The sequence below is a fragment of the Bacillus rossius genome, chromosome 10 (assembly GCF_032445375.1).
Source record: "Bacillus rossius redtenbacheri isolate Brsri chromosome 10, Brsri_v3, whole genome shotgun sequence".
Taxonomy (NCBI): Eukaryota; Metazoa; Arthropoda; class Insecta; order Phasmatodea; family Bacillidae; genus Bacillus; species Bacillus rossius.
The window spans coordinates 32,883,634-32,910,012 of NC_086337.1; the positions used below are offsets into that span (position 1 = coordinate 32,883,634).

Consider the following 26,379-nt stretch of genomic DNA (forward strand, 5'->3'; position numbering starts at 1 on the left):
CATTGTTGATGCATTCTTCGTCTCTGTTAAAATTTTGTGGAGGTGTCAAAGATTAAAATTTCCCAATTTTCAAGTAAATGTCATTCAAACTGTAAACTCGGCAGTGTTTGTTTCTCATATTAGAAAGACCTCAACCAAGAGGAAAAGGTTTAACTATGTAGTGAAATGGCTCCGATAAAAGCGAAAAATACTTGAAAAAACCCTTGTTTTGGACCTTATTTTCATCAAGAAATACTATCAAAATATTTACCATTTTGTTAAAACTCATTAAACAGTTAATGCTACAATTTTTCCGTTTGGCTTTGTGAAATTTGGTTCACTCCATCCACCATAGATGACAGCACCGTGGTTACACATTTCCGTTCCATGCGAATTCCGGTCCATTCCCAAAATTACTCCTATTAAATGTCATTTACCGAAAGCTAAGATGTTACACATCAAAAACATACTGTCTGAACCTATACCAGTGTATTTTCCTCTGAATGGGTAATTATTTTATTCTACGCCCCGTTACGAGCTGCTCACAAATGTGGTGGTCTTGTAAGCATACGAATATACAAGATGTGAATAGACGTTGGTGCAATGCAACATGGACTCTGGCCAAGTTGTCCGAAAGCTAACTGCGCAGGGTGTGTGCAAGAACCAGAGAGATCCAGATGCGCACAATCACCAATGCTGACCGTGAGGCCCAAGTGCCTGACCTCAGCATGGTTGAAAACTTTCTGCCCCTACCAACGTTTCTTCTGGATCCTCCTGCTTGTCCTGTTCTGAACCTGCCTCCTTAATGCTTGTGATAATTTACTGCCCCATGAATGAGCCCAGGCTTTTACCAGGGTCCAACTTAACTATTTACAGTCTGGAATTTAATACAGGGGAGTCAGTGATGGCATCAATCGCTGCTGTGGCTAGCCAATCCCCGAACAAAGCACACGATGACAAGACGTAAAGGCTTTGGCATGGGACGTACCTAGAGTCTCCCCTAACACAGACCCCTCCCAAGAGAAAATACACTTCACTTTAGGTTAGGGGAAAATAGCAAGGAAGAGTCAACCTTCGGACGTGTCGAGCTCTGAAGCAAGTATGCCAGTGAACGACGGGTCGCCGTCGTCAGCAAGTGCCGAGGCAGCGGCTACAAAGGCAATGGATTGGCGTCGAGGCCTCGAGCGAGTGCATATCTATTCGCTGCCTCTGACTAGACAGGCCGCCAAAGGACTTGGAGATCCGCGTGTTGACGAGCTATTTAAAAACCATTCAAGATGTGTTTATGGAGTCTGTTTACGAAAATAAATTTAGAGCATTGCACTTACCTATGGTATGGTTTCATTATAAATGTGTATTTTATGGGCAGCGGAAACTGCCAAAACGGGTGTTTTGACGGCATTTATAGGTATGGGTATAGGTATATAGGTATAGGTATATTTTTTTTCACAGTATTGTAAATCTTCAAGGTCGTGTTGAGTGTCTTGGCCTTTTATATCCTGCTATAAAATTACAGGGTCAAATCTTCAAGTCTCACAGACGCGAAGACTTCGTGCCAGGCCCACTGATGCGAAGAGACGAGTCAATCTCACCCTTAGCAGCCCCCCCCCCCCCGGGTCATTCAACAAACTATTAACTTTAAGACCTATCGCGTACATCAACGTAAAATATTATTATTTTTTTTTTACCTTCGCATAGCAGCAGTAACCAAGCCAAGGCAATCCAGGTAAGAGAGAACCCCCGACGGATCCGCTCCCACAAGTTTCGCATGTGTAAAGCATGGCTGACATCGCCATAAGCCGGTTAGTTTCCCCGATGTACGCCCGTTAATCACACCCCTTGCGTTTCGTCGCTTCCCCGCCAGTCTAAAGCTCTAAATTACATTACAATTGTATCGTTTTCAATGGTATGACTGACATGTGAAATCATCTAAAACCTCGTAACTGTTTTGGTATTTAAGGAATTAAGACCTCCATTCACTTAACGATTTTCTTTTCAGGCTTGTTATATGTATTTTTTCTCTCAATAGAATACTCTGTACATTATTTACAATGTCTCAAACGCTTAGCCGGCAGCCAAATGTTTTCCGAAAATGTGAAACTAATATTTTTGAAATTATTTTAATTAATACTCGGTGAGATAAAATTATAATTTAATCGTATGTTGCCAAAAAAAAATTAAAATTCTTTTAAAAAAAATTTTAAGTGCAGTTTTATCCTTAGTAAACAAGAAAAAAGAAAAGAATTCTGAAAGAAAATAACTGTTAAATTAATGTAAACTAGCATGCTTTGAATACTTGCATAGTTTTAATTTAATACAATATGTTTAATGCATTCACTTGTTTCTGGAACTCAGACTGAGCTCTATTTATCGAACTCATTAAATAATTTAATGACGCCTCGTTCAGGTACTTACGAGTTCAGAGACTTCTGTGCACTCACTGGTTCCAATATTCTTACCGTTGCATCGTTGATGGATACTTCTGTCCAAATTTTGCACTCCCGAACTGTACTGTCATTTTTACATCGGTGTAGACAATAATTGTGTAGACTATAATTGTTACTGTCGTAGTTCCCAAAAATGAAAGACAGTGCATACATTCAAGTATGTTACACGTAAGTTCCCATAAATTATAATTAAAATAATTCAATTTATGTTCTGAAGCTATGCATCAAGCCAGTATTTCCCAATGGGGCTTTCTGAATTTTTCCCCCAGACAGTCATGTGGTAATAACAGTACCTGCAAATAAACTGAGGTTTCTCATTTTCAGTCGCGGACACGAGAACTCTGCGCCATTTTGCAAACCGGTTACAGTTTTTCTTCGCCAGTATTTTAGACAATAAAAGAAAGCAATAGCTGGGTCTCGCAAGTTGAATCAAGGCCAACCACATGCGGAATATTTTCAAGGTTCGTGGTAGTAGCTGAAGTTTTTCTGTAACGTCACGTGTTCGGTCGAATTATACCTCCTCTAATCTCTGCGGTAAACTAAAATAATTTGAAACTAATGCAAAACTCAACTGTACGTACGTAAATAATATGCATTTCAGTCTCTTAACTCAGTACCTACTGGATACGTCATTGCTGATATTTCGTGGCCGCAGTGGATCTACGTACGAGGGTGTATCAATAAGCAGCGCACATGTCAATTTTTTAAGTAGGAAAATAATGAGTAAAAAAAATATTTTCTGAAAAGGTAACTAGAGGGCACAATGCAAGACCTCGTGATTCGTCAGTCACCGGTTAAATGGGGCTAGTGATTGTATCGTCAACTGCGGAGGAGCGACGAGCTGTGATAATATTTCGTTGTGCAAAAGGCAAAAAAAAAAAAAAAGTTGGATTGCTCCATTTGGAGATGGTGGAAGTTTACGAGAAATACTGTATTGACCGTTCGCCCAGGTCGTGAAAAAGTGCAGGGTCACAGTTGGGAAGTTTTGTAGCTAGCACCCACCCTACAGTACAGACCTGGCACTCTCCGATTTACATCTCTTTTGGACCACGAAGAAGTTCCTCGGCGGTGAGAAGTGTGACTCTGATGAAGAATTCAAACGGGCCGAGCGAATGTGTCTCTTCTCGCAGCAGACGGAGTTCCATCGTACCGAGGATTTTCAAACTGATCCATCGTCGGGACAAAAGCTTCAACATGCATGGAAGTTAAGCGGTAAAGTAATAAATGGGCAATACTTTAATTCCTGTTTCATATTGTCATTAATCGCTTTATTCTTTTTTTTACATTATGCGCGTTACTTATTAATATGCCCTCGTATTTACCCGGCTGCTTCAACTGGACAGCCACGAATCTTTCTCATTGCGAACTGTGACTATCCTTTGAGGAATTTAGATTTAGAACTGTGGGATTTTAGATCCGATTATTGCATACGAATTGAAATGTACTTTTATTTTGTTTTTACGAGGTGTGTTTTTATTTCACCCCCGAATCAGTTAATATTTTAATCAAAAAATGTATCTTTGAAGCTTTGTGGTCATATTTATTTACATAAATGCGTTTTTTTCAATGTGTAACTTGAAAATTTGGGAGTCTATTTTTACATATTTATACAAACAGACAGATTCTAGGTATCGTATTCCCTTCAGACTATAGTGATCTCTGATTATTAAGAATTATCTAATATTATATTTTTTTTCTCATTTAAATAGGTAGAAATTACTTACTGCATTTCCCACAGTTACCTATTATGATGGGTAATATATTCAGAAAAAAACATTTTCCATGGGCGAAAATCTTCGTTCAGTCCCGCCGGGCATCGAATCCTAACCAACATCGTGTGATGTGAGTGGCTCCAGATTGTTTAATTTAAAAATAAACGTCAGTTAACTGTGTGCATTTATGTGATTAAGTACAACTACTGGTGATCGTGTTAGCAAAATAACAATAACTTACATAGTCAAGTTTATCATAATTATATCAAAATTTGGTAATTCACTCAAATGAAACCATAAACACAAGGAAAAAAAACTTTCTTACGTAAAATCATATCTGACATTAAAAACAAAACAATGTCTCGTTTTAGTAACATAGTTTTGATACATGCGATCAATAACGTTAATTGTTAACCAGAAGCTACCAATGAACTGCGACCTTGTTTGCAATGGTAAATATTCTAAACATTATGTGTAGGTGATCAATATAATCTTACATAAATTTGGCGGATGACTGAAGGATTAATTTTTAAGTAATTTGCCATTTTGTAAGTTTAGTTACAGGAAACTACGATAAATAAACTAAAAACTAGTACAATTTTTACTTTTAAAAATATTAGACAACGTGACAATTTATGCAAAAAAAACACCAATTAAAACACGGCCAAATTAAAAAAAAAAAGTTAAAATCCACTCAATATTATTTGGATATACATTTTATTTTGTTCCTCAAAACAATTCATACATCTAGACATAAAAACAATTACAGTATGTATGTTTCAAGCAAGTTTTATTAATTTTTACAAAATAATTGCCCAATTTTATAAATAAGAGCCGAAGTGTGGTTCACACTTGATAATTTTAATAGGTGGGTGTTGAACACATATTACATTCTAATGTTTTAAAAACTTAAAAGTTAAGCGTATTTCTCAGGCTCTAAGTATACGTGTTGAGTCTGATTTGCACCTGCCGAGGTTCTCCAAAGCGTATGGAAGAAAGACGCAAAATTGCACACACATACACACACAAACAAGCACACACAAACACACTCGCGTATCAAATATGTGTTATCACAGCCTAACTGTACATACTTATTTTTATATAAATAGGAAATAAGGCAGATTGTGTTTTGACTTCGTTTCAGCCACGCCGTCGAGTAAGTACCTATCGCAACCACTCAAGTCTCCTGCAGAAGGAAAGTTCCAGTCTTCAAGAACAGATGAAACATTTTTTCGTACGCAAATATTGTTCTGCTGTTTCTTGTCCTGTTTCACGATTCGTCCCGAACGGCAACTTCAGCGCTACGACGGCTCTTGGGACGTGGACGGCAGGTTCCTCCCCGCCATAAGCGCCGTTGCTATTGGGATCTTAGTAGGCATGGCCATCGCCCATCTGCACACAGCAAAAAAAACATATACATACATAATAATGTAAATTACTCTCAACATTAAAGTATTCAGAAATGTTATTTTTAAGGACATACAATACTTCATTTCCCTCTAAACTGTTTTAATGAAACATATATTATCATTTAACATCTATATATGTGCCGTCATAGTCAAATTTTTTTTTGTTAGGGACGTTAAGTAGACATTACGAAATTTTTTCAAGATAACAGAGTAGCTAATTAGAAACGTCATTAAAAAAAGACACTTTTCATTTAATATAAGGAAAAATTAAATAATTCACTATTATTAATCAAAGATTTACAACAAAATATAATCATATGTACCAATATTCTTTTGGATTATAATGGTCATGAAGTAGCAAGTGGATTTATTTTCAAACTGGGGATTTTCTATTCGGTAAACCATTATTTATGCCTACACTTCAGTCCCCAACGTGTTAAAAATGCGACTTCGAGGGTTAATTAGTAATACATAAATAACACTGATTAATTTAAAAATTTCATGAAAATCACATCACTTGAGAAAGTCTTCAAGTGGAATAAATGTTGACGTAAATATTATATAATGAGGTGATAATAATTACCAAAAACCTTTTAAGAATAAACGGCTCTCTCTTATAGTGCCTAACGAAAGTTTGATTTCAAAGGCTTATTAATATGAATTTACCATAGTTTTAGATTTATTAAAGTTATCATTTCATGAATACTTTGTGAACACTACAGACCATGAGACATCTTTCCCCCAAAAATCATTGGGATACGACATTTAGTTTTCAAGATACAATTATTTTAATAAGATGCTAATTATAAAAAACTACATTTTTAATTATCGAATATTTTGTAAATATTAAATATTTTGGTAAACATAAGTATCAATTTTTTCCTAGTATGGTGAGACGTGTAAAATAATTTTGAAAAATATAAACATTAAAAAAGTTGTTTACTTAAAGAATTACTTTTTACATTTAAAAAAATAGGAGAAAAATAATGAAACGTATTTTCATGTTTAAATAAAAATATAAATATTGTCGAATAAGCTAGCCAGACTGTATAGGCACCTTGAAATAGCCTATTGAAAGAGCTATTGTAGGTAAAACTGTATTAGTTTAAATAAACTGTGGAAATAACCATGATATTATACATTATAAATTTTGCCTCTTTTATATATAACAATTTACTTTTAAGTACCTATATAACACTTGAAATACTAATTTTTTCAACAAAAATATATTATCGATTTTGGAGATGATCGGGTTTGGAAATACAGGTTTTGTTTCCTCTTAATTTAAATTTAGAGTCTAAAGTTTAAATATTGTCAGCAAAAAGATACGTATAATATTGGAAATTGTTCTTTCAAAATTCATTTTATTTATCGGCATTCAATAAAATATTTATTTATAAATTACTGCTTATATTTAATTTCAGTTGAAAGAGAAAACAAATGTTTTATGTTGTTGCTGAGTAAATAAAAGATAAATAAAAGCGGTGCCACGTTAGCATTAAATTACTACAAGACACTTAAGCTGCGATTGAAATGTAGCAAAACTGTATTAAAACATTAACTATTTAATTTTTCACGTGTGTTACATCTGAACTCAACCACTGTTACAACCGACCCTGGGTTAGGAGGTCGGTCGTAACAGAGGCAGAACTTGTTTTTGAACTGCTCCTCTAAGGTAACTACTATTGCGCTTGGAATCAAAAGTGTGCTAACCAATTTGAAGATGAATAAAAAAAACATTTTTGATACGTATTTCCCTTTGAGCTCAGAATAATGCCTACGTGCGATAGAAGCAAAACAAAATTTATTAAAACCGTACCCATTCTACCCTTAACGACGGTAGCAAGAGAGTATACAGGGAAAAAGGGGCACTCCTTCCGGAGTGAAAATAATAATAATAGTTCTTTACTTTGAAATTGTGGACATGGTTAAGAAGCACTATTATTGAAAACTAGTTGTTTTTAACAAGATTGTTTTTTTTTGTTATTGCCGGAGGCAGGTGATTTTCGCGAGAAAAAAAAAAAAACCTCGTCTGAACGCTAATCATATTGTAATTATTATGTAGCCTCGCGCCGACGGTTACTGCATTCTAATTGGCAGCCGTCTGCGAGAGAAGCCACCGGGCCAATCGGGACGCGCGTTTTGCTTCCAGACGATCTTGCCTTGTTTAGCGCATCGACAGTACACACATGTCTGGGAGAAACTCAACTAGTTTAACGAGACCAGTCTCTAAATCATTTCACGAAAAATACGTGCCTCTGGTTATTGTTTGTTAATGCATGGCGACATAAACCCTTCTTCCCCCGAGAATGAGGTTGAATTCCGGGAAATGACCCTTCCTTCAGTTTAGAGGTAGATGCACCCTTTGAAAAAAGGGCAGGGCAAGACTTGATGTAAGTTTTTGGACATACGCCATTGTTAAAAACTTTTTCTGTTGAAGAAAAACTAAAAACTAAAAATAAAGAAATATATAAATAAAACCCAAAAAAAGGCAAAAAACACAAAATTAAGCAAAAAATTGCTGTTGTCAACAAGGATATAAACACCACAAAATATTCCGTGACAGGAATATGGTCAAGAAAACAAAGAAAAACAAAGAAAAATGTACTAAGAGAACGAAAAAAAACCACAAATGATGACGACACAGAAATATTGAACCCAAAAAATTCAGCACAACAGTTGAAACGAAACAAAACACGACAAAACGAAAAACACGAAACGAACACAATAGTTTTACCAAAACAGAAACAAGCGACGTTTCGGGAACTGCAATCTGCTCCCGTCCTTCGTCCGTCATTTTTTGGGTTTTATTTATATATTTCTTTATTTTTATTTTTTAGTTTTTCTTCAACAGAAAAAGTTTTTAGCAATGGCGTATGTCCAAAAACTTACATCAAGTCATGCACTCCCATTGCACAAATCTTTCAAAGATAATAAGGGCAGGGCAAGTTAAGCGAACGTCTAGAGCCACAGAAATAACAGTAAATTTACAGACATTTAAACGAGCAATTGGCCTAAAATAAATGAAGAGTTCTCCGTTAATTTCATATCGCCGGATCTTCATATAATGAAGTCTGTATTTAAGTTTTTGAGCTCATTTTATTTTCCTTGTAAAATACATACACGTGGAAGACATGAGAGTGTTCTTGCAAATAGTCTTTACAAGTTTTTGACGTTTTGCTGATGCATCAAGATATTTCTTGTGGTTTCATACTCTAAGTGAACTTAGCACCCGCAAATTTACGAAGATAACGATAAATTTACGAAGATCCTTGGATAATTTGTAACCAGCTTTCTTCGTAAAGTTAAGGTGGAAATTTTTAACAGTGAAGCTGGGCCCCGCGCCGTCCCTTTTATTGCCAATGAGTAGTATATAATAGGGGCGCCGAGGACTGGCTTCTGGCTGAGGATTGAAGATTGTTTACATTGTGACGTCACGGCGGCCATCTTGGAGGAGTGTAACGGGACATAGCGTAACGGGACATAACGTAACGGGACATAACGTAACGGGACAAGTAGATCACGGCAGCCATTTTGGATCCGCCATCTTGGATCCGCCATTTTGGATGACGTCATTGTGTTCTCGAAAATTCCGGCATTGTGTTATCCGCCATTTTGAATTATGACGTCACCGTTGCAACTTCCGTTACGGCCGCCATCTTTAACTTTTTTATTTATTATCCGATTTTAATGAAATTTTTTTTAAAATTTATTAAAAAATCCATTTAATAAAATTTTAATAAAATACTTATAAAAAATATACTTTTAGGACACGGAGTTTGGAGTCCTCGGTTCGAACCCGACGAGTGCAAAAAAAATAAAAATGGCGACCGATCCTTCCTCAATGGTGGTTGCAGGCAGACTGACTCCCACCACTTTTTCAAAGCATATATATCGTCACCTAGTATGATGTCATGTCCGCCATCTTGAAATTTGGACGCCATCTTGAAAATCTTTATTTACTATCCGATTTTAATGAAAAAAATTCCAAAATTTATCAAAAAATTAACGTATTTGAATTCCGTTTGATTATATCGTTGTACGTCCTCGGTTCGATTCCCGGCGAGAGTAAATTGTCGATCCTTCCTCCATGAAAGCTACCTAGACTGATCTACCACCACCAGTACAAGGTATATATCATCAACTGGTATGACATCATGTCCGCCATCTTGTCTTCATCCGCTGGAGAGCACCATCTTGTTTTCGTCTGCTAGAGTGTGTCGATACCATGTAGTATAATTATCTGGTTACCAAACCTTTGACCTTGACCTTGAACTTTGACTGTGACCTTGAACTTTGACCTTGACCTTGAAATTTGACCTTGACCTTGAAATTTGACCTTGACCTTGAAATTTGACCTTGACCTTGAAATTGGACTTTGTCCTTGAAATTTGACTTTGTCCTTGTCGACCATCATGGATCCGACATTTTATGTTCAGTACATGCTACCAGGAGCGACCACCTGCTGGAGTACACCATCTTGCGCGTGTACTCATATTATAGAGTACATTTCCATCTGGTTAATTTTATTCTAACCCGCTACAGTGCAGTAATCATTTATTACCGAGGTGCCCCCGCCATCTTGAAATTCGGCCGCCATCTTGAAATCATGTAATAATGTAGCTAGAAAAGCGGGAAAAAATCCAAAATTCATAAAAAAAATCACTCATTAACTTACATATCGATTCGATCCGCTCCAGTCCTTGGTTCGATCCGAGATCGATGCAATAATGTTTAATTTTATGTAAAAAAAATAATAATTTCCATAAACCATGTTCAAAATTCATTAAATAAATTTGTAATCCATATAATGATTGATTGGATCGACTTAGGTCCTTGGTTCGATCCCTGGCCGATACAAAACAACTTTAATTTAAAAAAAAATACTAAAAAAGTGCTAGGTGTGAGAAAATAAAAACACCACAAGTTCTTCTAAAAAAATTTTATTACATAAATTCAATACACTACTACAAGTACAAAAAAAAACACTGACAAATTAACAAAGCCTTTTGGATTCCTCGATTCAAACAGTCTTCTTATTGTACGGACTAAGCCGTTTACATGACTTTAAATGTCTATCCGATCCGGTCATCACCGCAGCCAGAGACGGACTGAAGTTCAAATCACTTATATAGTCTCATTAGCCGGTACAACACATGAGTCAAATCAATAACCATGTTCATTATACGTCTCGGAGCATTTTTTATAATGACGATGTAAGCTATCGATACGTGAAATTAGTTTATTGCACTTATTGCACTGAAATTGTATTCTTTGAACATTATTAGAACAACCGCTTCTTTCATGTCTGCGAGCATTTGAGGTGATAGTAAATGATGCACCACAGTATTTGCACTGATGCGAAGTACGCTCTTCATTAATTGAAGTATACAATGTTGATGAAACTTCAGCTGATGGTGGAACAGCACATATCGAAGTCTCCTCCAGTGTTGTCAGAGGCGTTGCCAACGGGATCTGCTCCAACATCGTCGGCGCTGACGTCATGGTTCCCGTAGTCGATGATACATCCTCCATCGAGTACGACGTTAAAGTCGGTAAAGATGCCATCGAAGTCTCAAGAACAGGCAATTACACGACTTATGCACCAGAAGAAACAAACTAGGTGATCCCTACACCACCGTCGTCAGTAACAAACTGAGCGTCCTGCTGTCTAGAACTCGCTTATATACATGCACCGTATGGAATAATACGCTAGTCAAATCAAGAACCATCTACAATAATACTAGAGTCAAAACAACGTTAAAAATAGAAGCACCGACTACGAAAAGGCAGCACATTTGGAAGCACCGACTACGAAAAGGCAGCACATTTGGAAGCACCGACAACGAAAAGGCAGCACATTTGGCAGCACCGACAACGAAAAGGCAGCACATTTGGAAGCACCGACTACGAAAAGGCAGCACATTTGGAAGCACCGACAACGAAAAGGCAGCACATTTGGAAGCACCGACAACGAAAAGGCAGCACATTTGGAAGCACCGACAACGAAAATGGCAGCACATTTGGAAGCACCGACAACGAAAAGGCAGCACATTCTGGAAGCACCGACAACGAAAAGGCAGCACATTCGGAAGCACCGACAACGAAAAGGCAGCACATTCGGAAGCACCGACAACGAAAAGGCAGCACATTCGGAAGCACCGACAACGAAAAGGCAGCACATTCCGAAGCACCGACAACGAAAAGGCAGCACATTCGGAAGCACCGACAACGAAAAGGCAGCACATTTGGAAGCACCGCCAACGAAAAGGCAATGCATTTTGGATGCACCATCATAAAGACAGCGCATTTTGGAAGCACCATCGAATAAGGAAGCACATTTTGGAAGCACCATCGAATAAGGAATCACACTTGGAAGCTCCATCGAATAAGGAAGCACACTTGGAAGCTCCATCAACAAAAAAAAAAGGCAAAAAGGAAGCACAAGTTACGAGATCTAAGTCTTAGTTAGAAATCAGAATACACGAAATAAAAACCTTAAATTTTTATAATTTAAATTATTTATTTCTTTACATTATACAAATGCAAGTAAAACAAGCCATTATTGTATGTAGCCAGCTTTCCTCAGTTCCTTGAGTATGAAGGATATTTCTTTGATGCACAAATAGTTTCCTGCACAAAGCGAACCATGTAGAAGTCTTAGCCGGTCAACCAATATGTTTGGATCTTTCCATGATGTGTAATCATTCTCTTCTACCACCATCTTCCTTGCACCTTTATAATAAATATTATGATCTCTGGTGTCTTCCGTTTTACCACCAACCTCAGGGTAACTTTCATGTTTGAGACGGTGATCATCACAAGCTTGATCAGATTTATTTAATATATCACGACGTTTCCACCGTTTCGGTCTCAGGACACCTCCACATTCTTCGATCTTGGCAGCTTTAGGTGTTTCATCATAGTCTATGTCTTTGTCAACAGCCTCAGAGTCACTGTAACAATCACTGTAGAAGGAATCGTCTTCACCCAATTTACCGTAATAATTCGATGTTGATGATGTCGAAGTGTCTTCATCGTCTTCATGCTTCCTTTTTAGGAGTCCATCATTTTTACAAAGTAGGAAAGATCTACTTGAATTCGGCTGGAATATATTCTCACTTTTCGCGTTAAGGATTCTTCCATTGTCTTCATTCTTCCGTAAATCATCAACCTCCTTCAATTTAAGTTCTTTGTCGAGATCGGAAGAGCCAAGAAGATTATTGTGATAATGCAGATCACTCTTCCTTAGGCTAGTAGATTCATCGTTGTCCTCTTGCTTGTACGCAGGCTTGGCGCTACAAGTTCTGCCATGTCTTTTTAGGCTCTCTCTCCGCGTAAACGACTTGCTACATCGAACACAACTTATCATATTGCGCAGAGGATTTTTAACACAGTCATTCTTCTCGTGTTGTCTTTTATTCTTTCTCAAGATAAACTCTTTACTGCAAAACTTACACCTATGTTCTTTCGATACAGCGTCAGATCCCAAATCGGAATTCATATTAGTTACTGAGACTAATGCCAGATACCAATTGAGTGTTTTAAATTAAATCCAATACTTAAATAGAAATTTTTTCATATTTCATCAGCGAGAATTAATATATCTCATGCAAAAGTACTTTATGCATGTAGTTCTGCTTTTCAACAACAGATGTCGCCACATGTTGCTTGCAGGTAAATAATATTTAGTTCTTTTATGCGGGATGCGGGATGCTCACTAACGATCGCAAAAGAAGGATGGCTTCGCTAGACTCCAAGGAAAAGGAAGTTCGTCTTGCATGTTGGTGCTCCACAGATGTCTCATGGTGTAATATTAATTTGACTGAGTAATGATATTTTTTTTAATTCCACCTGATAAAAATATTGCAAGTTTTGATTTAGTAGCAGAAATTATCGAATTAAATGTAACTCCAAATAAAATGACATGTCTCATTAGACAAAAAAAATCCATGCAGAGATAGATCTCTCACAAATAATCAGGAGCACTCGGTGAAAACCATCAGATGTATAGTCAGGAATAATCAGAAAAACTTGGAGAAAGCCATCAATATAATAACAAGAATAATCAGGAGCACACGGAGAAAACTACCATAATATTGTCAAGAATAATCAGGAGCACACGGATAAATCCACCATAATACTGTCAAGAATAAACGGGAGCACACGGAGAAAACCACCATAATATTGAAAAGAATAATCAGGAGCACACGGAGAAAACCGCCACAAGTTTTCTTTGATATCATAAAATTTCAGAAAAAAATAAATAATAAAAATAAATAAATAAAAAATTTAAAAAAATGAAATAAAAAAATACATAAAATTCTGGCTTGTACTAGAACTATATCTTTGCTCAACAATGAGAAGTTCACAAGCTAGCAGAATCTATTTATGTATTTTTTTATTTCATTTTTTTAAATTTTTTATTTATTTATTTTTATTATTTATTTTTTTCTGAAATTTTATGATATCAAAGAAAACTTGTGGCGGTTTTCTCCGTGTGCTCCTGATTATTCTTGTCAATATTATGGTGGTTTTCTCCGTGTGCTCCCGTTTATTCTTGACAGTATTATGGTGGATTTATCCGTGTGCTCCTGATTATTCTTGACAATATTATGGTAGTTTTCTCCGTGTGCTCCTGATTATTCTTGTTATTATATTGATGGCTTTCTCCAAGTTTTTCTGATTATTCCTGACTATACATCTGATGGTTTTCACCGAGTGCTCCTGATTATTTGTGAGAGATCTATCTCTGCATGGATTTTTTTTGTCTAATGAGACATGTCATTTTATTTGGAGTTACATTTAATTCGATAATTTCTGCTACTAAATCAAAACTTGCAATATTTTTATCAGGTGGAATTAAAAAAAATATCATTACTCAGTCAAATTAATATTACACCATGAGACATCTGTGGAGCACCAACATGCAAGACGAACTTCCTTTTCCTTGGAGTCTAGCGAAGCCATCCTTCTTTTGCGATCGTTAGTGAGCATCCCGCATCCCGCATAAAAGAACTAAATATTATTTACCTGCAAGCAACATGTGGCGACATCTGTTGTTGAAAAGCAGAACTACATGCATAAAGTACTTTTGCATGAGATATATTAATTCTCGCTGATGAAATATGAAAAAATTTCTATTTAAGTATTGGATTTAATTTAAAACACTCAATTGGTATCTGGCATTAGTCTCAGTAACTAATATGAATTCCGATTTGGGATCTGACGCTGTATCGAAAGAACATAGGTGTAAGTTTTGCAGTAAAGAGTTTATCTTGAGAAAGAATAAAAGACAACACGAGAAGAATGACTGTGTTAAAAATCCTCTGCGCAATATGATAAGTTGTGTTCGATGTAGCAAGTCGTTTACGCGGAGAGAGAGCCTAAAAAGACATGGCAGAACTTGTAGCGCCAAGCCTGCGTACAAGCAAGAGGACAACGATGAATCTACTAGCCTAAGGAAGAGTGATCTGCATTATCACAATAATCTTCTTGGCTCTTCCGATCTCGACAAAGAACTTAAATTGAAGGAGGTTGATGATTTACGGAAGAATGAAGACAATGGAAGAATCCTTAACGCGAAAAGTGAGAATATATTCCAGCCGAATTCAAGTAGATCTTTCCTACTTTGTAAAAATGATGGACTCCTAAAAAGGAAGCATGAAGACGATGAAGACACTTCGACATCATCAACATCGAATTATTACGGTAAATTGGGTGAAGACGATTCCTTCTACAGTGATTGTTACAGTGACTCTGAGGCTGTTGACAAAGACATAGACTATGATGAAACACCTAAAGCTGCCAAGATCGAAGAATGTGGAGGTGTCCTGAGACCGAAACGGTGGAAACGTCGTGATATATTAAATAAATCTGATCAAGCTTGTGATGATCACCGTCTCAAACATGAAAGTTACCCTGAGGTTGGTGGTAAAACGGAAGACACCAGAGATCATAATATTTATTATAAAGGTGCAAGGAAGATGGTGGTAGAAGAGAATGATTACACATCATGGAAAGATCCAAACATATTGGTTGACCGGCTAAGACTTCTACATGGTTCGCTTTGTGCAGGAAACTATTTGTGCATCAAAGAAATATCCTTCATACTCAAGGAACTGAGGAAAGCTGGCTACATACAATAATGGCTTGTTTTACTTGCATTTGTATAATGTAAAGAAATAAATAATTTAAATTATAAAAATTTAAGGTTTTTATTTCGTGTATTCTGATTTCTAACTAAGACTTAGATCTCGTAACTTGTGCTTCCTTTTTGCCTTTTTTTTTTGTTGATGGAGCTTCCAAGTGTGCTTCCTTATTCGATGGAGCTTCCAAGTGTGATTCCTTATTCGATGGTGCTTCCAAAATGTGCTTCCTTATTCGATGGTGCTTCCAAAATGCGCTGTCTTTATGATGGTGCATCCAAAATGCATTGCCTTTTCGTTGGCGGTGCTTCCAAATGTGCTGCCTTTTCGTTGTCGGTGCTTCCGAATGTGCTGCCTTTTCGTTGTCGGTGCTTCGGAATGTGCTGCCTTTTCGTTGTCGGTGCTTCCGAATGTGCTGCCTTTTCGTTGTCGGTGCTTCCGAATGTGCTGCCTTTTCGTTGTCGGTGCTTCCGAATGTGCTGCCTTTTCGTTGTCGGTGCTTCCAGAATGTGCTGCCTTTTCGTTGTCGGTGCTTCCAAATGTGCTGCCATTTTCGTTGTCGGTGCTTCCAAATGTGCTGCCTTTTCGTTGTCGGTGCTTCCAAATGTGCTGCCTTTTCGTTGTCGGTGCTTCCAAATGTGCTGCCTTTTCGTAGTCGGTGCTTCCAAATGTGCTGCCTTTTCGTTGTCGGTGCTGCCAAATGTGCTGCCTTTTCGTTGTCGGTGCTTCCAAATGTGCTGCCTTTTCGTAGTCGGTGCTTCCAAATGTGCTGCCTTTTCGTAGTCGGTGCTTCTATTTTTAACGTTGTTTTGACTCTAGTATTATTGTAGATGGTTCTTGATTTGACTAGCGTATTATTCCATACGGTGCATGTATATAAGCGAGTTCTAGACAGCAGGACGCTCAGTTTGTTACTGACGACGGTGGTGTAGGGATCACCTAGTTTGTTTCTTCTGGTGCATAAGTCGTGTAATTGCCTGTTCTTGAGACTTCGATGGCATCTTTACCGACTTTAACGTCGTACTCGATGGAGGATGTATCATCGACTACGGGAACCATGACGTCAGCGCCGACGATGTTGGAGCAGATCCCGTTGGCAACGCCTCTGACAACACTGGAGGAGACTTCGATATGTGCTGTTCCACCATCAGCTGAAGTTTCATCAACATTGTATACTTCAATTAATGAAGAGCGTACTTCGCATCAGTGCAAATACTGTGGTGCATCATTTACTATCACCTCAAATGCTCGCAGACATGAAAGAAGCGGTTGTTCTAATAATGTTCAAAGAATACAATTTCAGTGCAATAAGTGCAATAAACTAATTTCACGTATCGATAGCTTACATCGTCATTATAAAAAATGCTCCGAGACGTATAATGAACATTGTTATTGATTTGACTCATGTGTTGTACCGGCTAATGAGACTATATAAGTGATTTGAACTTCAGTCCGTCTCTGGCTGCGGTGATGACCGGATCGGATAGACATTTAAAGTCATGTAAACGGCTTAGTCCGTACAATAAGAAGACTGTTTGAATCGAGGAATCCAAAAGGCTTTGTTAATTTGTCAGTGTTTTTTTTGTACTTGTAGTAGTGTATTGAATTTATGTAATAAAATTTTTTTAAAAGAACTTGTGGTGTTTTTATTTTCTCACACCTAGCACTTTTTTAGTATTTTTTTTTAAATTAAAGTTGTTTTGTATCGGCCAGGGATCGAACCAAGGACCTAAGTCGATCCAATCAATCATTATATGGATTACAAATTTATTTAATGAATTTTGAACATGGTTTATGGAAATTATTATTTTTTTACATAAAATTAAACATTATTGCATCGATCTCGGATCGAACCAAGGACTGGAGCGGATCGAATCGATATGTAAGTTAATGAGTGATTTTTTTTATGAATTTTGGATTTTTTCCCGCTTTTCTAGCTACATTATTACATGATTTCAAGATGGCGGCCGAATTTCAAGATGGCGGGGGCACCTCGGTAATAAATTATTACTGCACTGTAGCGGGTTAGAATAAAATTAACCAGATGGAAATGTACTCTATAATATGAGTACACGCGCTAGATGGTGTACTCCAGCAGGTGGTCGCTCCTGGTAGCATGTACTGAACATAAAATGTCGGATCCATGATGGTCGACAAGGACAAAGTCAAATTTCAAGGACAAAGTCCAATTTCAAGGTCAAGGTCAAATTTCAAGGTCAAGGTCAAATTTCAAGGTCAAGGTCAAATTTCAAGGTCAATGTCAAATTTCAAGGTCAAGGTCAAATTTCAAGGTCAAGGTCAAATTTCAAGGTCAAGGTCAAAGTTCAAGGTCACAGTCAAAGTTCAAGGTCAAGGTCAAAGGTTTGGTAACCAGATAATTATACTACATGGTATCGACACACTCTAGCAGACGAAAACAAGATGGTGCTCTCCAGCGGATGAAGACAAGATGGCGGACATGATGTCATACCAGTTGATGATATATACCTTGTACTGGTGGTGGTAGATCAGTCTAGGTAGCTTTCATGGAGGAAGGATCGACAATTTACTCTCGCCGGGAATCGAACCGAGGACGTACAACGATATAATCAAACGGAATTCAAATACGTTAATTTTTTGATAAATTTTGGAATTTTTTTCATTAAAATCGGATAGTAAATAAAGATTTTCAAGATGGCGTCCAAATTTCAAGATGGCGGACATGACATCATACTAGGTGACGATATATATGCTTTGAAAAAGTGGTGGGAGTCAGTCTGCCTGCAACCACCATTGAGGAAGGATCGGTCGCCATTTTTATTTTTTTTGCACTCGTCGGGTTCGAACCGAGGACTCCAAACTCCGTGTCCTAAAAGTATATTTTTTATAAGTATTTTATTAAAATTTTATTAAATGGATTTTTTAATAAATTTTAAAAAAAATTTCATTAAAATCGGATAATAAATAAAAAAGTTAAAGATGGCGGCCGTAACGGAAGTTGCAACGGTGACGTCATAATTCAAAATGGCGGATAACACAATGCCGGAATTTTCGAGAACACAATGACGTCATCCAAAATGGCGGATCCAAGATGGCGGATCCAAAATGGCTGCCGTGATCTACCTGTCCCGTTACGTTATGTCCCGTTACGTTATGTCCCGTTACGCTATGTCCCGTTACACTCCTCCAAGATGGCCGCCGTGACGTCACAATGTAAACAATCTTCAATCCTCAGCCAGAAGCCAGTCCTCGGCGCCCCTATTATATACTACTCCAATGGACCTTAATTTCTGGCATTTTAAAGATAAATTAGCAAAACCATCTTTTAAACTGAAGTTCCAAGTCCCCTCTTCAAAATATTAGTTGCCCGAAAGGTCTATAGCGTGTTTCATCTTTGATTTGCAGTGGGCGTTCAACTATCTTTCTCCTATTCTCGATTTCTGCCACTTGCGCTGTTCTTTTTTCTGTGTGCTCTATTGCCAGGTATAGACTATAGATCACAAAATTTTTTTAGACACAACATTGTAACGATCCAGACAAATTACGTTTCTTCAAGGTCATAAAACATTTTTCGGGGGGAAATATCTGAATTATTGTGTGCTGTAAAGGAAAATTTTAAATGATAAATTGAAAAAAAAACGCATCTTCATGTTGTATATCAATATTTTGGGTCTTTTCGAGCTTAGGAAGCCTGAAGTTAATAGTGACAGACTGCTACAAATAGTTTTTCCGAGTATTAAATTAGTGTTTTCAGAATGACTACTACTGCAATGATACTACCAGTTGTTATTTCATAGTCTAAAAAATATCGAAGAAAAAATAATAATTTGAAAATACTTAACCTTTATATAATTTACCATGGCGTACAAACTAATTTTTTTAAGTGTAAATAAGCTCACGATTAATTAGTGGAATCTATGTCGCGGAGTATTATCCCTCTGGCAATAGTGTGCATAATTCACTCTGTTGCAAACTGAGCATGATACGCTCTGCAGGTCGAGTCTGCTTAAGTCTCTACTACAAAATAAGTTGAAAACATATAATACGACTTATGGTCTCAAGTGTTTGCCCGAGGCTGGTTTACGTCTTTAAAGTTGGTGCTAAACATTTTTAATGTAAATAATACAGAAATTATTTAAGATACTGCGTATAGGGATTATGTTCCACTGAATTAAGTTCTGAAACCACCATGAATTTATTGACCGTAGAAGAATTATTTCATTGAAATATTTCGGGGTGGTGCCACGTCACAAACATATGTGGAATAAAAAGCCTTTCTACCAATTAAGTCAATGAAATAAATTTGCCAGAGCCTCGAAATTCGCTGTGGTTGTAGAAATATGTTAAAACATAATCCAGTTTATCATTGCATCATCTTAAATGTGCATGTGTGTATGTTTGTTTCCACTCAGCTCCTTAACGGCTGAACGAATTTTCATGAAATTTGATATATAGTTACTTTAGGTCCTGGAATAGGACACATGGTACTTTTAATCCCGGAAAAAGTGTAAAATTCCTGCGGGAAAGTAACAAAACCTAACTCTGCAATTGCTGATTTCCGTTTTCTGTTGTCGAAAATCTCAATAACGACGGCTGTTGCATTGCTGAAGCATTCTTCGCCTCTGTTAAAATTTCGCAGGAGCATCAGAGATCAAAATTTCCCGCTTTTCAAGTACCTATGTGTCCTACAGACTTGAAACTCGGCAGTGATGTTATTTAATATTAAGATGTGTTCAGCCAGGACACGGCCGGGTACTTAAGCTAGTTCACGAATAAAATGTCGTTTGGCTGCCTGCGCAGCTGGGCTGGGCTGATGAGTGAAGTCGCCCGCCCCTGGGGGCGCATGTGCCCCTGGCTAATTATAACCCAGGAGTGCCCAACAATTAAATGCGGGCCGCAAGGCCCAAGCACCCAACTCCTGCATGGTTGATTTTTCAGCCCCGCCCAACTCTTCTTACCTGGACCCTCTTCCCTCTTGTCCAGTAGTTACCTGCTTGCTTAATGCATGTTATTTGATCCCCGCATGACCCGGCCCGTGGTTTTCCCTTTGTCTATGCAGGTTTTACCTGGGTCACATTAGTTAGCTTTTAAGCTAAACGTTCAATGGGGCGTCAGCCATGGCGCCAATCGCTACCATGGCTGGCCAGTAAACCCCAATTAGCACATGATGCACGCGCCCTTGTCCTGCATGGTTAAAAACCCGCATGGTAGGCTTCGGCCTGAGACACACTTAGGTCCTCCCCTAACCTGGACCCTCCCCTTACACACTTAGAATAATTTAGGCTAGGAAAAAAAATGTCGTTCAGCCGCAACTTCAAATGCCTTGGGAAGCACTTGAGACCGTAGGCGATAGATAGGTTTTCTACTGGTTTTGTGGTGAAGAAACCTACAGCCGAATGCTCGGACAGGACAGAAGGCAGGAGAGACTTCAAGACCGCGCAGGGCCCCACGGCGGCCATTTTTTTTATGATCCGTGTTTGTCTAATTTTTTTTGTTAAAAAATAACGGCATTTATTGGAAACAGGAGAAATTTAAATTGTATTAGAACTTAATTTAATGTGTTGCTTAGCACGTCCTTTAGATTTCAATCTGAGTTTACTTGATTTCATTTAGCAAAAACTGTTCAAAGATTTTATTGCCTCACATAAAGACGTGATTTCACCGGAACTTTATCGTTAGAATTAATAAAAATAACCCTAGTATGTATATATATAAATAACTTGTATATATATGTATATATAAAAGAAAGAACATCAAAATATCTTGAGATAAATAACAAAAATATTGGTCGAATTTTAAATTCCAGGTTGCATTAAAAACATTGTTTTCGAGAGTTTGTTTTAATAACTCCCCTCCCTTCTGTATCCTTAGGCCTCCATGTCCATAAAAGAATGTCCCAGTTATAAAACTTAATATTATCAACTCCAAGCGTTGTAGATGATTGGTTCAAGATCACAATTAAAGAGTAAGTAAAAACGTTTCATACAGGCGACGCGCGCGAGTACTGCTTTGTTGTTTTCTCGCTTGCAGCGCCACCCATCAAAAATGATTGGTAGAAGGGGAACATGTAAATTTTATTTGGCAAAAGGATGGAGCCCCTCCCCAATTTGAATCTCCTTGCACGAGAGATTGGTTTGAACGTTTAAGTCCCTGGACCGTCGGATTGGTCGCAATGATCGAGACGAGAAGCCTAAGATGTACATCAAGATCTGTCCCTGCCCGAACACGCCCGAATATTCACCTTCGGCCAACCTAGGTATTTGTTTCGTTTTTGCGCAGGAAAAATGAATTCAAATATTAAAAGTGGTCGGTTAGGTTAGCTACATTAAAACACTTTAAAACACTATGTACGGTTAGTTAGGTTAGTATAGCTACATTAAAATAAACAGAGAAATATAAAGGTGAATATTCGGGCGTGTTCGGGCAGGGACAGAACTTGATGTACATCTTAGGCTTCCCGATTGAGACGACCTAGTTCTTTTTTTTTCCTTTGGGGGCTTTACGAAAGATCGCGTCTACGTTCCACCGCTACTTAATGATTTGCCAGGGTTGAGACACGAGAGTTGAAGAGGCTGTTGCTTCCATTGCTCCGGACTTGCTGAGCCAAGTGTGCACGTATTGAGCTAGGTTAGATTGCCTTCAGTAAGCAGTCTGAACGGGAACTGAGACGTGGTTTGACGCACCTCCGCTCGCGCGACGACTCCCGGTGGCGGAAGGCGGAGCCGCTGACGAGGCGGTAGACGCGCGAGTTGCGCCAGCTGGTGGACGACGAGCCGCTGCCGCCCATGAGGTCGGCGTGCGTCCTGGGGTCGCCGCAGGACACCAGCAGCCTCGCCAGCTCCTTGTTGAAGGCCAGGTAGATCCACGGGTTGGCGCAGCTGTTCAGGCTCGACAGCAGCACCAGGATCGTGAACGCCGCTCCTGCAACCAAGAGGTCGGTCGAGCCCTCGGCTAGCACCCCGCGTGGTTTTTGAAGTTACACTTCTTCCAATGCGACTTCCAACAAGGTTGCGTTAAACGTTTAAACGTTTAAACGTACGTGGTGGGGGAACCGGCAGAGCAGGAGACGGCAGGGGAGACTTAGAAATGACACAGCATACTTGCATACTTGCATACTCGCACATTTGCACACTTGCACACTTGCATACTTGTACACTTGCATACCTGGGGAGGGGGAATAGAAAGAGAGAGAGAGCGAGAGTGAATGCTATTGTAAGGAACTAAGTAGAGAGTAAGAAAAAAAATAAAGATCCTGACAGTTTGTAGTGTCACCATATTTGTTTCAAATTTCAATACCCTTTTTGTATATTACAATTTCAATTGCAGAAGAAAAAAAATCATGTTTCATAGACACATAAATAGTGAGTGTGTGTGTCATTTCTCTATGTCCACGAGGTCTCGCCGCGTCAATTTTCTCCTTGGAGCGAACCCGTCCGATTAATTAAATAAACAGCTTTTATCGTTGAATGATTTCATGATTTATTTCATGAAAATCTGCTCTCATTAAAAAGGTAGTTTTATAGACATTCAATAGGTGTCTCTCTATCTCTCTCTCTCTCTCTCTCTCTCTGAAAATAAATCTATGAATCGTTACAGATTTATTTCCTTTATTTTTTTTTAGTTTGATTTGATACAATATGATTTCACTAAAAATCAATTTCTACCCCTTCCTATTTTCCATTTCCACATTTCGAAGTTTCACTTCTTCCGCGCGGAGGGACTCCACGCACTATTTTTGCATGCAATTAAAAACTATTTTTTAATGATGCCAAAGAAGTATAACTTCTCACACGCGTACCAAGTACACGCACACATTTTTTTTACAATGTTTTTAAAATGTTTAATGAATTTCAACAAATTCCTTGTCGAAAATTCTTGGTTGGTCAAGTAGTTTTCGCTTACATCGGAGTCGTTTCGGACTGCAAATATAATGATTCGACATCTGGGCGTTCCGTGGGAAAATGGATGAGAGTGAATTTTTACCTTGTGCGCGCACGTACGCAACGAAATATTCACAGAATTACAAAAAATGCTACATAAAATTAACAATTATAAATGTGCTTTAAATATTATATTTTAGTCATAACATATAATAAAAAAAATATTTATTTATTGTAAATATTAGAGATATGTTTATAAACTTTTTCAAGTGTATTTACATAAGTGGGGTTATGTTTCCGCATGTATAATATAAAATTATAAAATATTTAATAAATTATTAAAAACATTATAATTAGTATAAACATGCAGCATATTTATGGATTTTCGTTCTTTATTAAAATTGAGCTCAATTATTTAACTAAATATTAATAAATTTTTACACAAGTTTTTATATTAATAACGAATACTCATTATTTAATTTATTTTTTATTTTTTAAATTTATACTTTACCAAAGCGTTATTAAAAAAAATCACTCCAGTCTATTTCAAAATTACGTGAAAACAAAACAACTGTATCACTACAAAATACGTGCTTACAGTAATACTGGGATCGGATTCCTACCAGGGCATTTTTGCATTGTGTTGTCCCAGTACCTATAGTATTTAAAGCTATTTGTAAACCGTTCCCTGAATAGCTTACAATCATTAACTGCGCGCATAAATATATATATAGTGGGTGAACTGAATTCCCACATTTCCGAAATCCTGGCTACGGAGAAAGGTCTCAAAGGGCCCCGCCTACCTGGACACACAGTAGGTGTGCAGAGCTTCTGAAGAAACGAAGCGATTTGAAAACTGCTCCTGATATCAGAGTGGCGACTACGGAAAGCACTTAAGAATACGCTGAGTACGGGTGGGTAGTTCCGTCTCCGTGTTTTGTTTTTAAAATTGCTTTATTGAATAGCAGGTAAAATGGCTGAAATGCGTCTTTTCGGAGTAATTTCCAGGCATGAATGATCCGGTAGGGATTCTTGAAAGCGCACAAGGGAATTGCATTACACCTTTATCTTCATTTCTCCGCCGTGTAACCAAGCGCGGCTCCAGAAGGGGGGCGGTGGGGGGCGACAGCCCCTCCCGAGACCAAGTTTATTGATTAGTGTACATTTATGTTTACTTAAATACTTAATTTCATATGTTAAACTTTTATCTCATCAAAAGTTGCATGGAGCTACTAAGGTTCTGCATTAGAAACCTGTAATTTGTAAATAATATTCCAAGGCCAATATCTGACCACTTTCATTTTTTTGCAACTATGACCTTTTCTTTGTGCGATAGCCCCTCCCGAAAAGTCATCCTGTAGCCGCCGTGTGACGTTGCGGTTAACGCTCGGGTCTCACAGTTGCGCCCATGGGCGTCGCAACCGGAGGGGGGGGGGGGGGGGACACGTCCCCCCCAATAATAAAAGTCTTCAATTTCGTCCCCTCCAATAATATATTTAGTTTCGTAGTTATATTAAAAATATGATTTCTGTGATATAACCCCCCATATGTTGTGCATGGTGCATTTAGTCCAATCGTGGTAATGTGAGCACTTTTTTAATTCGATCTTCGTGTAAAATCAAAATCAGGTCCGATACCGAATACAGTTGTTAACTGTATTTTTACAAATTTGTTCTCTGAAAATATTTTTTTAGAAAAAAAAATCATATATTGCAACGAACAATAATTAGAGTATTTATGAAAGAAAAATGCTTAAAAACCACCTTTTTGCACCATCAAAACCCCAAATTTTCCCGCGGGGAGGACCCCCGGACCCCCCGCTTTTTTTTCTTCCAGGGGATGTATATTCCTCAACAACTAAATCAATTGAATTCCCCCCCCCCCAAAAAAAAATATATCCTTGCGACGCCCATGGATGCGCCAATGCTCGACGAGAAGACTGCGCGCCAGTCCAGAGGAGACACCGCGCTAGAAGCAACCGTCAGCCCGCCTCGCCGACACAGAAGACGCACCTCCGACCAGGCGGGTCCTGTGGTTCGGCACGTTATGCAACCTGGCTCCGGTCGGGCCGCTGGCCTTCAGTTGACCTTGGCCGCAAGGTAGTGTTCCTGCGCAGTCCGAGTCTCTTAGTTCGCTCAGGAGTTTATTGCTATTATCGGTTTTCATTTGTTTAGCGTTTCCTGTTTTTCTAGAGGGATTCATTTCATATTTCACGGTTACATTTCCATAATGAGTTTTTTGAGGTCAAGACAAGCGCTTATCTGTATTCTTTCTTTTTACAGAGCAGCTCATCTATATAAATAAAAATGTAAATGATCGTTCGTTCAAAATCTTATATCTCCGAAAGTTCTTCACCGATTGCTTTCAAATTTTGACACAACGGTGCATTCGAATACGCGCGTGTTTTTATATACCTAAGAAACAACTGTGACAAGTAAAAAAATATATATAGATAGGAAAAAAAAAGGAATGTTTGTATGTTCGTCTTCTGTTCTGTAAAGCAAAAGATATAGATATGAAGGTAAAGACATAGAGATATAGAGAGAGGTATAGAGAGTATGGAGAGATAGAGAGTATGGAGAAATAGAGAGCAGGGCCGGTGCAAGGTAAATTGGCGCCCTAGGCGAAAAAACCTTAATGCCCCCCTCCCCCCGGGTCGGACACCCCAAAAAATTTTCCCTTGCCTCAAAATACATCACGTAAGCCTAATATTTTGTCAACAATCAAATGTAAGCAGGCTTGTGTTTTTTTTTTTTTACTTTTTACTTATTATAAATCATAAGCAGGTCACCGTGAACTTTAAATAATTACTTATATCAATATAA

The 26,379-nt window shown here is 38.0% G+C and overlaps 1 protein-coding gene across 1 annotated transcript in view; it reads right to left on the reverse strand.

Moving 5' to 3' along the window:
• Nucleotides 1–4,836: 4,836 nt before the first annotated feature.
• LOC134535931 (oxytocin receptor-like) overlaps nucleotides 4,837–26,379 on the reverse strand; it is a 59,234-nt gene continuing 37,691 nt past the window's right edge. Inside the window, exons 6-7 of the mRNA XM_063375325.1 lie at nucleotides 22,358–22,595; nucleotides 4,837–5,530 (exon numbers count right to left, since the gene is read on the reverse strand). Of these exons, the coding sequence (XP_063231395.1) occupies nucleotides 5,440–5,530; nucleotides 22,358–22,595 (329 nt within the window). The 3' untranslated portion in view covers nucleotides 4,837–5,439. The remainder of the gene's footprint in view (nucleotides 5,531–22,357; nucleotides 22,596–26,379) is intronic.